The sequence below is a fragment of the Teleopsis dalmanni genome, chromosome 2 (genome assembly GCF_002237135.1).
Source record: "Teleopsis dalmanni isolate 2A chromosome 2, ASM223713v2, whole genome shotgun sequence".
NCBI classification, from domain to species: Eukaryota; Metazoa; Arthropoda; class Insecta; order Diptera; family Diopsidae; genus Teleopsis; species Teleopsis dalmanni.
Window position 1 is genome coordinate 196,292,808 of NC_051847.1, and position 14,031 is coordinate 196,306,838.

General features: G+C 28.9%; 1 protein-coding gene across 1 annotated transcript; it reads left to right on the forward strand.

Moving 5' to 3' along the window:
- Positions 1 to 3,110: 3,110 nt before the first annotated feature.
- LOC119680347 (calcyphosin-like protein) lies at positions 3,111 to 9,871 on the forward strand. Its single transcript, XM_038093119.1, has 6 exons — positions 3,111 to 3,293; positions 7,450 to 7,592; positions 9,020 to 9,139; positions 9,219 to 9,276; positions 9,337 to 9,549; positions 9,650 to 9,871. The coding sequence occupies exons 1-6, from the start codon at positions 3,285 to 3,287 to the stop codon at positions 9,749 to 9,751; spliced, it is 645 nt and encodes a 214-aa protein (XP_037949047.1). The 5' UTR covers positions 3,111 to 3,284; the 3' UTR covers positions 9,752 to 9,871.
- The last annotated feature ends 4,160 nt before the right edge of the window (positions 9,872 to 14,031 follow it).

The following is a 14,031-nucleotide window of genomic DNA, read 5'->3' on the forward strand; positions in this document are numbered from 1 at the left end:
TATTTTACATTAGATTTAGCTTTAATGTTAGTATATAAAGATTTATATTTTTTCTATAAATATTTTAGGAGAATTAATGATACTATGGAAATATTACTATATACACAAACAAATAATAAAAAATAAGAATTTAAATTCCGAAAAATAATCTTATATATAAAAATGAATCGAAAAATGTGTTGGTAAGCGCAGAACTCAACAACGCGTGGACCAATTTGGTCAATTCTTTTTTTTAAATGTTCGTTGAAGTCCAAGGATGGTTTTTACGGCGAGAAAAAAATTGAATTACTGCTAATTACAAATTGGTCCAGGCGTTGTTGAGTTATGCGCTCACCAACACATTTCTCGATTCATTTTTACATATAAGAAGATAAGAACATAACCACAATAGATGAGTTTGTGTGTTGTAATAAGTTGTTGATTATTGTAAGTATGTTTATTAAATCCCCGTGACTTCCTTTGCAGATCGTAATCTCCACTATCCAAGCGAGTCACCCACTTTTTATATATTTGTCACCTTTAGGTTTCCACTGTCCCTAAGTTCGCCTCTTAGTGGATCCGTAAGAGACTGGCTGACATCCCAGTCGAGATTTTTTAGTGGATTCCAGAAGGGTGGCCAAAGTTCTTGAAAGAGAAGATACTTTGGTCACCCGAGCTGAAGCCCATTCACCATGGTGACTTTTCTGTTCAGAAGATTTTTTTGCCGCGACTATAAAATAGGTAGGAACAAAAAACTACCACATTCTAAATCTTTTTGACAGAACGAAGTCTCTCGGGCTCGCTAGTTAATGAATAAATGTTGTATATTTGTGCAATATATTATATTTTACTTTAGTTCTTAGTCAGTTCATTATAAAAATATATATTTGATCAAATTTAATTTATATTCCTAAATCGTATATCATCACTTACACACTTCTAACACTTGAAATTAGGCTTTCCTCCAATACTCCAATACTATTTTTCTCCAACACTAACAACAGAGGAGGCTTAGTTATTAAATTATCTATTTGTTATTTTTTTCTGACCGGTGCATTATTAGAACAAAAATAAAAAAAAAAATAATGGTCAAACCGCACTGAAGATTAGCTGCGACCAGACCGGCATATTTCTGTATTAGTTTAGGAATGCATTAATATCTCATACAGTTGTATGTTTTTATAGTTTTCGTGATCATAGTTCTAAAAGCAACGGTTATAGAGGGTGGTGATGGAGACATTTAAATACCACTCATCAAAACATTTCATGAGGCTATGTTGAGGAGGTGGCTTGTGGTGCATAGCTAACAAGAAGTCAGAGAAAATAGTGCTGGGGGAGAAAACGTAGGGAGTGGGCCGATGAGAGTAATTTAGGTTTTCTTGTAAAGAATGGGGTTGGGAAGGTAGTTGCTGTCAGGCTTGAAATTGTTATTGGTGTCATCACGTAGGACCTTACGTTCAAAAGATGAATTCGTTCCATATGAGAAAGCGAATGAGCTGTGTATAACAAAGGAATTTAAGTTAACAGTTAAGCTAATTGTGCTTTTAGTTTATAAGCTGACTTATTACTGAAAAAATAAATTACTGTAATTATTTTATTGCTATTTCACACAGAACAATTACACGCTAATATTATAAAACACAAGGCCTTCTCCGCTAATTCTTGACTTTTTCTTTTTATGACATTAACATATAATATTTACATCATATGATATTAACAAAAGTTTACAGAAATATAATGTTTAAAGTTTAATCATAATCGATATATTTCTGCATTACCCTTCATTAAAAAAGATAGGTATTTTTCAAATATACTCAATAATGCTTTATGGGTTAGATCAGGGCTGTCTAGACAAAAATAAATACAGACGTTCATAATTGTTTTGAAAGAAACGGTTAGAATGTTAAATTAAGTTTTATTAATTTAAACTCGATTATTTAGTATACCGTATAAATAAAATAATGTGATTTTACTAAAGTACACCGAGAGAAAATTTACGTAATTCCGGTGTATTATCCGTACAAATATTATCCGAGGATCGTATGTGGCCTTTGGGCTGTTCTTTCGACACTTACATTTATATTTATACTTATATACTGATATTTATTTGAAACATGTCAAGTATTCTTATTACTTTTCATTTCATCAGAGAAAATGGTAATTGCTGTTGTATTGCTACAGAGTTCTACAAACCTTTGTGGTACTAGAGAAATGGGACCCATAAGATGATCCATAAATCGAAAGATCATTGAATCGTTGAAAGAAGAAAATTCGTTGGAGCCACTGCAGAACCACAATGCTCTACAAAACTTTGTGACACTAAAAAGATGGGATCCCTGAGATAAATTATAAATCGTAAGGTCGTTGGAATAAGTGTATTAAAGTGGTGTGAAAATTTAATAGAGAATAAAAAAATTAGATACTTTAAAAGAATGCTTTTAACTTATGGCACAACCTCTCTTACTGGTATAGGAATCTTAACTTTGGATTTTCTATCAGAGAATATTATTTGTTTTTTATATATTGCTGAGAAGTAGTCTTAATGAGTTAAAGTATCATGTTATAGTTAAACGTATTGCAGAAGTGGCCTTAAAGGGTTAAAGATACACACTGTAGCTTTTAATACATTCCATGTACCGGAAAATGTCTCAATTTATTTTTAATTGTTGTTAAACTTTATTCACTTCCATATGTTCCAATAATGATAATTCATTAATAAAATATTACAAAATAAATAATGTTTATATCATTATACGTCATATCTAGTACATTATAATTACATATCAACAATCTTCGCAAGTTGTTGTTTTTGTTTTTGGTGTTAAAGTAAATTCATTAACAAACATTTTCCATTTACTCTTTCTAGTGTCTTTTCTTGTTTACATTTATTACTCACAGTTTAAAAAAATGAGCTTTCAGCTTATAATTTTTAGTACAGTAATGCTTTTTGTTGTTAATGATCTTCGCTGTCGTTGTTGTTGCTTGTAGTTGTTGTTAGTGTTGTTTTTGCTATAAGCAAAAGAAAGCATACAAATCTGGTTTTTGCTTATTTTTTTCTCATTGACGTGCGATGTTAGTCATAAATGGCGGAGAAAGGTGTTCACCTCTTTCGTAAATAACACATATAGAAATAATTTTGTGTTGCGGCTTTTAGTCGATATTTAAAAGCCGGTGAAGCAACAAGTGGTCGAGTGCAGCTAACGTGCGAACTGAGAAGGCTTGATAAAAAAAAATTAAATAAATAAATTTTTGAGAATACAAACTATTAGTAAAGTAGAACGCAAGTGAAAAAAAATAAAAAAAAAATGTCTGAGGTTAGTAAGAATTAATGGCCATAAAAATATATATATATTTTTTTTTGTGAATAATAAAATATATAAATCAAATAAAATAAATAAATAAAGTGGAGTATACATTATAGAAATTTGTTGTGTAAATGAAATAATTTAATTAATTATAACAAAATTCTTTATTTAAAAAATTTGATAAATTACTGAATTATAATTTATAAATTTAAAATTTTATTATTAATATTTTTTTATTAATATTATACTTTTTTATTTTATGTTTTAAGTTTTTCTTACATTATGTGATGACGTCTTTATATGTATTTAAATATAAATATTGAATTTTCCTATATATAAGTATATATATATATATATATACAGGTATTGTACAATATATATTGTACATATGAAACTATAAACATACATATATATATATTAAAGAATGCAGAATTATGTGTATAAATTTAACATATTAAATACTATATGTATATATTTAGTGTATATATGTATATACATATAAATTGCTGACAGTGATAAGTAAACATCACTGACGTACTCAAAGATACACATATATCACAGTTATTTATATATATATATATATGTAGTATAGCAAAGCTGTAGACTCTTCAAAAGCTACAAGTTGCTCAAAGTCAGGATCACCGAAGAGTCTTCAAAGTGCCATAGTATATCCGCACGAACGACATGTTAAGAGACCTCAGAATTGATTCAGTCCAAAAATACCTAACGGGCTGAGCCTTGAAGCTATATGCGAAAACCGACAAGCTGCCCTACTTAGCACTATTTAATCTCAGAGTAATCACTAACCGCATGGGGCGGTACGCAGATCTTAGATCAGCCATTGAATAATCACGATGATTATGAGGAATACACAAATTAGTCAGTGAGATGGGTGGGACACTGTAGAAACACTTTAGCTATCAAAGAGTGAAACTGTACAGATGCACTAACTCGGAAGAGGTTGAACATAATAATAATAATATATATGTAAGTGATATATATTTTTTTGATTTCAATTTTTTATGCTATATATTGAGAGACTATATCATTCAGTATATATATGCATCACTGACGTTGTATATGCAGTGATACATATATATTACTGACGTTGTACACTACACTAACACTAATAGTGTTATATAAATATCATTGAAGTAGTGCTCAACATACTTTGATGCCAATACAAAGGGCTTAGCTAGCTCAGAAGGTCTCCATGATTTTAGAATATTTATTCCAATTATTATAATGCTTACTAAGCATTAAGTTACAGAGTGCGGTAGCGCAGTAATGGGACAATAAAGGTTCGCAGTTTGAATTGAATTCAAAATCAATTTTTAAATATATAATATTAAAATCTATAAATATTGATTTAGTAAATTATTTTATGAGATACAATTCATTAAATGGTTATAACATCGCTGCTGCATGTTCGCTTCCCCCAGTCCGGTATAACAAGTGCGGTTACTGCCTCCTCGACTTGATCACATCACTGGACACGCCTCTTACGGTTTCGTGTTCTTCTTTTAACCTTGATCTTAAACAAAAGAATGAAGAACTTTATTAGTTATTTTCTTTTACCATTACATACAAAATTGAAAGAATTATTTCAGAAGACAATTACTTAAGAAATTTCAATTGAAAGTTTTTAATGACTACCAATTTTTATATTTAAATCAATTTAAATCTATAATTTCACAATTCAACCTCATTTTTATTTAGAGTTAATAACAGAGAGCTTTCATATAATGGATACAATACACCTACTGTCTATTCCGCGCCACTTTCCTCAATTTCATCCGACCTCATAAGGGAATGAATGAAAAAATGTTTATTTCACTGCCGGTTGTGACGGTGTTGTGACTAAAATGAATTTTAATTAAAGTTTTGTAATTGCAGTAATGCAATTTGCTTGTTTTTTAATTTTCCATTTAAGGTCAATTATCTTATTAGCCGCATCATGTGGTTTTGCTCCCATTCACTCGTACTCACACAGCGAGTGAATCATTCCCACAAGAAACTACGAACTACGGAAAGTCGTACGCCTTTGTGAGTCTCGATTCATTCTTCTCTCGTGATTCATTGATGTTAATTTGTGCCGCCTGACTTTATCTGTTGGCGGCATTCTGTTCTCTTCAGTTCGTTCAGTTCAGTTCAGTGTTTAAGATACATTTCAATTACGAATAATTATTCATGAACACTGACTTATGTTTTTCTCCACATTATGTTCTTAATACGTAAGTATAAAAACACAAACCACTCACTTGTTCTGGTTAACGATTTAAGTATCTTATTTTATTGCTGCAAATTTTTATATCTAATTTCAAGGAAAAACAGATATATATCTTATATATTTATAGTCATTTTAATGTATATATATATTCATTTTTAAGATTTGTAATAAAAACTAAAAATAAAATATATTAAAAAGCATATACATTACAATATAAGTTTATTGTTTCAACGAATGATTGTTAGTCATATTTTGTATTAAATTATTTTATTATTTATTATTAGTAAAATTAAAAGGCTTAAGAGCATTTTCAGCTTACTTGAGTGAATAATAAAATATTACGTTTATTTATTTTATGATATATGTTCGTTTATATATGATATAAATATATACATTGCATAAAAATATAATTAAAGAGGAACTTTTTATTGTTAAAATCAAAACTTTTTTTCCGGTCATTGAGACTTTAATTCGTTTAAATAATTTTTTCGGAATGAATAATGAAAATTCCAGCCATGGAAAAGCAGTCAATATATATATACATACATATTTATCTAAGCCAAAACATGCTGATAGATGGCAATGAAGACAGAAAGGCGTGTGCAAGTTCTGAGAATTACGTTACACTAGGTTACTAGGAAGTTCACTAGGTAGGTTACTAAATAGGTTATTAAGTATGTTACTTGATAGATTAATAGGTGGGTTACTATATAGGTTATTAGGTAGTTACTAGGTTAGTTACTGGCTAGATTACTATGTAGAAATATAACGATTGAAGTTCACGCTATAGGACAGTAAAGGTCAGACTACTGAGAAATCCATTCCAGTAATTAAAAGCGAAAGGAGAAGTTTAGATATGTATAAATTTATTGAATTAATTCAAACATGCCAACGCTGGTAAGAGAAGAAAAGTGGAGATAATTGTAAGAATATCATCTAGATTATTAGATATAAATTCTGTGATCAGGCTCACGAAAACCACGATTATAAATTGGTATAAACCAATTTGAATTCAAAAAGTAACAGATTATATCAAATTAAAGTAGCTATTGGTAGCTATTGGACAACCGGAACTAAAATCAAATCAAGAAAAATAGTGCTAAGACTAAAGTTAGTTGAAGGATCATATAGTCGCATGAAGTGCTGTCGGATGAGTTAGAAAAGGTAATAGTCGATACGGGGTGTTCCGGTAGATGGGATATTAACTTATTAAAACCACTGTTTAGGAATGAATAATGAAGATTTCAGAAATAGAACAGTAAATGTAAAAGTGCACAGTTCCGTAATCAATTGCAATAAATATAAGTTGATCTCTATTTAATTTTTTAAGACCGAAACATGATAACAGTGGTGAAGGAAGGGGGATGTGAGATAATTTAGGGAATTACATATTAGCTATTAGATTTAAACTTTATTATCAAGTACACAAAAATTGCGGTTATAAAAAGAGACAATGAAAGAGACAGATTATACCTTATCGAAGTAAAGTGGAAGGTATTGTGGGATATTGTGCCAACACGGTTAATATCAAATATGAGAAATGGTCCTGTTGGGAAGAAAATCAGTAGAAGTAACATGTACCCGGATGAGTGCAAGTATGCTTGTGCCGGTACAAGTTTTTCCACTAGTTAACACTTTAAACTAATAGAACCTTTTCAAAGAAATGAATAATGAGAACATCAGTCTTAGGACGGTAAAGGCCAGACTACTGTGAAATACGTTTCAGTATTCGCCCGTTGAATGTTTCAAATAAAACTATATTTTGCAGTAATCTTTCTTTTTCCATATCTTACATTTTTAAACATATGTACTATTTAGAGCCTCTTATTGTTATTAATTAAGGCGAATGTAATTTAATTTCACTTAACAATTATATTTTAATTTATCATATTAAAAAGTGATATGTACATAATCGAATTAATTATTATATTCCAGATTATTAACGTGGATGAACTTGAATCTCAATTGGCTGAGAAGTCAAAGAGTGAGTTGGCCGATGGCGCTGTTACCGATCCCATTGTGCGTTTGCGTCTACTTTGTTTAAGCCGTGGAGCTACAGGAATTTTCGGTTTGGGCAGGTCAGTTTATCTATATACATTTTAAAAAAATAATAATATTTAAAATAAATATTTTGTCATAAATGTTTTTGATATGATAAAATAATATTTATGGTATGACGCTTAATGCTCACTACAAATCGATAATATATAAAAAATTGTCGCCATTGATTTTTACCTATAGAATTATTTCTTAAATTAATTTTATTTTGCTATAAACTAAAGTAGATATTTTTCCTTTAATTGTGGAGAAATCTTTTCAAATTTCTTAACAATACCAAGTAATATATTCCGAAATCATATATTATGTATATGTATTACTTCTGCATTGCTTCAGAGCTTTGCATTTTTTCATTTGCTTTTTGTTATTATATGATATACTAAATAGATATTCTTGAGCACACTAAGATTCTCTAACACTTGAAAGTCAGCTTTTTTATAGTACCTAAGAAAAAATATAGACGTTTTTTTTTGACTTCCTTCCACTAACCTACCCACTGCCTTTCTTTTTCCACATATTCCTCTAACTTTCTGTTATCATTTTATATACTACATATGATATTCATTTGATACACGCGATATTCTCGAGAAGTTGCAAGTGCGATCTCTAATAGCTTACTGATAAACTATAGAGATTGATGTAAATGTTCATCCACCAATACTTTTAGTCTCTTTTTGCCATATTTTCTATATATTCCTCCAACATCCCTTTCTTTCGCATCACATCTCAAGCATACTTTTTATCATTTATCCATGTTCTAGCTTTAATCGTACATATGTGCGTTAAACTGAATATCATATCTTGTATCACATCTTGTTCATAAAATACTTAAACAGTTTTACGTATACATATGTGTCACCATATATAATCACAGTCTTTTTTCCCATATTTGCTATGTATTTCTTTAAGCGACCTTTTGTTCCCATCACTCTCCAATCACATGATCCAATCACAGAACATGATCATACTCTTATCATTTATTCATATTTTTGCTTTTAAGGCGCCTATGTGGATTAAAACGACGATCACACTACGTTGGTCTAAAAACAATTTTCTGTTAAGTTATTACCACTAATGCTCTCAGTCTCCGCTTTCCACACATCCCATACATTTCTCTAACTTCCCTTTCCCTTCCATCGTATTACATTCATATATGTACTTACTCTTATTCCTATTTTGAGTGTACCTATGCGGATTACAATACTAATCACAATATAGCCTATATTGTTAAATAAAATACCAAAACAGTTCTCTGCAGACTTCCATAACTTCCATATATTTCTCTAACTTCTCTTTTCTTTCCACCACACTCCAAGTTTACCTTGGATAACCTGGTTCACAAGATACCGAAACTGTTCTTCATATTATTTTTTTTATTTTTAAGTTACTTCTAATTCTGAAAAGTGTAAATGACTAAATTTAATAAATTTATCTTAAATTACTACAGAGCTTTTCGCAGTATCGACGACGATGGTAGCAAGACCTTAAATCAGGAAGAATTTACAATCGGAATACGTGAATTTGGTTTGGATGCCAGTGGTGAAGAAATAAAAGACATGTTCAAAAGGTAAAAAATTAAATGAAAAATTCTGTCATGTACATTATATACGAGTAGATATATATGAAAAAAACATCTCTGTTTTTAGTTTTGATGAAGATGGCAGCGGTTCAATTAGCATGACTGAGTTTTTACTTAAATTGAGAGTGAGTAGCAAGTTTTTAATTTAATGTAAAAACTGTTTCAATTTTTTGCTACTGCTTTAGCCACCAATGCCACAATGTCGCTTGGATGTCATAGATGAAGCATTTGGCAAAATGGACAGAAACGGCGATGGTGTCATAACGTTGGTTGATTTAAAAAATGTTTATTCAGTGAAAGAGCATCCAAAATACCAAAGTGGCGAGATGACCGAAGATGAAATTTTAACAAACTTTTTGCACAATTTTGAGGGCGGACGCGGTAACCTCGATGGCAAGGTAAGTGGAAAAAAAATAAAGTTAATTTAAGTAAAAAAATAGTTTAAAAATTTTTTCTTTTGGTTTTAATAATATAAATGGAATTTTTGTTTTCCTTTAGATTACCAGAGAGGAATTCATAAATTACTATGCAGCTCTCAGCGCATCCATTGACAATGATGAATACTTCGATTTGATGATGCGACGTGCTTACAGGCTTTAAGTGAACTATCTATTCACCTGTCATGATGACATATCCAAATAGTATCTTTTAGTTTGTTCCTATTAATATTTGTTACACTCTACTCACTTGTATTTAAAACATAAATGCATTTTTATATAATTTTTTAAATAATTTTAATATAAATCATATTGTCACTTTTTTGACTTCAATTTCTACTGACCTTAATTATTGAAAAAAGCGAACTTTGTTGTTTGTTATCGATTTTTCTGCGCTATAAATTTGCAACAAAACTTTTTTTACAATAAAATGAATTAAAATAAATTCGAAATATATTTTTTTCACACTTATTTAATATACAATACATTGTAGTCTATACATTTGTAACCATTTATAGTCGTTTTTATTAATTTTTTTGGACCATTTCATAGTAAATTCATTGCCAGTTTAACCGAATGTTAGTCAATAATAAAAAGAATTTAATTTGTTAAAGTGGCTTTTGTTTGTGAAAACAAATGAAAACAGAAATTTATTATTAAATTAATTATAAATATAATGCAAATTACTAGTACGTATAACTCATGGGCGTTTTGTGATGTGCTTTTTTCAATTTTTCCAATACAATTCGCACTGCCGGGACGCTGGACGCATGGAAAAATCCAGGCAGTTGGCCAAGGCAAGTGTTAACGGTGGTAATTAATTTACCAGACATTTTTAATGCAAAACTAATTGGCAGCTAATTTATTTTATAGTTGTTAATGACAAATGACAATGCGTAATGACTATTAATGCATATCGTATGTTAATACACGAGATGTCCTTATATACAAAATAATATAATACAAATAATTACATGCAATATGCATTGTTTAAATTAAATTATTGCACATTAAATTAATTGTTTAATCAGACAAAAGGTATGCATTTCAGTAGATGCATTATTCCTTGGCTTCATGTATTGAATTTTTTTTTTTCTATACTACTGAGCATACTTTTTCGTATGAAAATAATATGCATACATATGTATAAATTTTTAAAACTTGTATATTGATATTAAAGTAAAAATTAATTTAATTGGTTTAAAAAATTTTTATAAACCATAGAAAGTAATGTGAAATGACTTGCTTGTGTAGTCTCTTTTGGGTGCGTTGTGCGATATTCAAACCCAACGAGTTCCTCCAGTACATAGACCCGGCCGTTTTTAGAACCCATCTTCTCTTATACTACTATTATCATATACCATACCTATACTATACCTATACGTCTTCGTAATTTCTTACATATTTATTTGATCTACAACAACAATAATAACTACAAACGGAGAAAAATTAACAGACAGATGTTATACATCTTAAGACAAATTTGAACTTATAATATTATTTTTAATAATTCATTGCCTAATGTTATTTGTCTAATATTATGTCATTGACATATTCACATATGTTCACATTTAAAGTCAGCTCCTACCAACGGCTAACTTTGAGAAGACTATACATGGAAATATTCATACTCATTCTAAGAATTATCTTGATAAATACTCAGTTATTATACATTTTAGTAGAAGAATTCACCGCTCAATTTTATGGATCAAGAAATTGTTTCATTAATCAACTCTTTTGATAGATGTACAAACATCGATCTAGAAAAAATTGAGACTCTTCTGCATACAGTTAAAATAAATGAATCCTTAAATGACAATAGTCATTTAAGGATAGTCAGAGCCCGCATAACTATAATAATTATAATAATAACTATCACATTTTAAAACTAACATAGCACGAGGCAAGAGCAGAAGAACTGTGTGGTCTTCTAGTCCCCTCATTATTCTATGAAATTTCCATAACGAAAAATTGTCTTATAGACAGATATGTTAACCGGTTATATGTGGCTAAGAAAAGGCAAGTGTTAATTATTTATTCATTCGCTGCTCAGTATTCACCTGCAAGCTTCTAGCCACTTAATGGCTTCACTTTCTCAAATGTATATCCAATGACACAAATATAGAAGTCAAAGATATTGCCGGTTTCATTAAAATAACAAATAAACAAGTTCCAAATAAATTTCTTTCAAAAAGTTTGCTTGGTCTATCTAACTGAGCTACGATTTTTCACATAAGACAGGCTGCTCCTGGTATCTACGGTTATATTCACCATGACAGAAGCAAGCGTAAATAACATTGTATTAACAGTAAAGTCTTTTATTCAACATTGACTGTTAATCATTAATCGACAAATTTAATAACAGTTTTTTTGAAGTTGTTAAAATATAGTTACAAATTAAAATCTTGTATAATTTTAAGCTTGTTTATGATTAATCGAACTCACATCGCATGATTCGATACCAGTTCGCTACTAAAATATGATCAAATGTAAATAAAACAAAGACCGTATAGTAAAATTATCATTATACGGTCTTTGTATAAGCATTAGCAAAAGTGATAAACTATGGAGAATGTTGCAAGTCGTTCTTAGCTTTTTAGAGCTGTGTTAACAAATCAATACCAAAAACATAGAAATATAAAGACATGTAATTTGCCTCTGTTAAAAAAATCATGAATTCTGAAAAGGTACACGCAATGGGAAAAACATGTCTGTTCAAACATATAAACAATCGAACTTTTTATTTTATGTATGATCAATGCTATTTTGTTAGTGAAGTCAGCAATCAAACCAATAGCGAATATGTTGTATTTTGCTTGGACAAAATCATATAGAAAAAACTCTAATATAAGAGCAAATGCACACATAGCTTCTAGTTCATGCGTATGTAAGTTTCTTGGTAATTTTTTTCTACTCTTCTTTTTATTGCACACTTACTAAATATATATATGCATGGGTAGGTGAGACGATATTTTTGAATGTGATGATTGGATTTTGTTTGTGTGCTTTTTTTTTCTTAAAATATATGACTGGCTTCGTGTGCATGAAATGCACAAGTCTTCCAAATTATTTAAAATTTGATTTTTGCTGAAATTTTTTAATAGCTTCATACTAAAATATGATATTTGCCTATGACATGATGCGAAAACACCGGAGTAGCGCAACCACAGTTGTTATTAGTGTAAATTCTCTTAATATGTTTGGCTGTCAAGACTCGGCTATGTCATACAGTAACAATAGTTGTATGAAGAATATTCATAAACACCATATTATACAAGAATTGATTATGTTTTATATATTAAGTTTTTATTATTATATTCTTATATCAAATACAATACAATTATTAACTAAATTTTATTACTTAAATTATATAGAATACAACTATAAACCTTAGATAACTAATTATACATTAACTTAAATTAACTAGAACTATTAACTAAATTTAATTGCATATTACTTATAACTGTTTAAAATGAGTTTATTTATTTAGGGTGAATATTTTTGTTTCATTGCTAATTTTTCTAAACATTTATAAATAGTATATTTCTTATTAAAATTCAAATTTTTGCAATTGTTTTTAATATGCTGGTAAATTTTGCACTATATTAACAACCTTTTAGGTTTAAAAAACCCTCAGTACTGCCATTTAAATGGCATTGAAGATATCATAATAAAGTTATTAAAAATTAAAATTACTTATTAATTTGATGTAACTTATTGAAAGTATTAATTAATATAATTAAGTTAATGTTTTACACAGAAGTTCAAATATTTACAATTTCTTTAATTTATTATTAAATCTTACACTTGTTTTTTAAGTACCCAGTTTGATTTAGCACTTTTATTGAAAAGTTTTTTAACAAAATTTCATTGTGGCACCCGTAAATCGGATCCTTAAATCAATTTTTGTTATATACTTTTTTTATTTCTTTTTTTTTTTATAGTGTTTGCTACGATTTCTTTAATACCATTTAAATGGTATTCTTTTTTGAAAAAGAAAGTAATAAAATAAAAAATTTTTAAATTCAATTCAATTTCACTATTATAAAAAAATTATCGCTGATTTTGTGTATTTTGAACTGTCGTAATAACGTATGTGATATAAAATTTGATAAATTTCCATGTGACAAAACTATATTGTCAAAACTGATTCAATATTTAAACTTTGCAAATAGGTGTGCCCCTTCTCAAAACGATTTGTTTTACAGCAGACATTTCAAGGAACACTGTATCGGAAATTTAGATAGTATACAAAAGCATTATTGTTTATTTATAAATTTATATAAAATATATACTATTTATAAATGTTTAGAAAAATTAGCAATGAAACAAAAATACTCATCCTAAGTAAATAAACTTATTTTAAACAGTTATAAGTAATATGTAATTAAATTTAGTTAATAGTTCTAGTTAATTTAAGTTAATGTATAATTAGTTATCTAA

Excerpts from the sequence above, each read along its gene's own strand:
- LOC119680347 (XM_038093119.1), top strand. Across the intron at positions 7,593-9,019 it reads GGAATTTTCGGTTTGGGCAG|AGCTTTTCGCAGTATCGACG; the intron begins GTCAGTTTATCT and ends AAATTACTACAG. Across the intron at positions 9,550-9,649 it reads GCGGTAACCTCGATGGCAAG|ATTACCAGAGAGGAATTCAT; the intron begins GTAAGTGGAAAA and ends GTTTTCCTTTAG.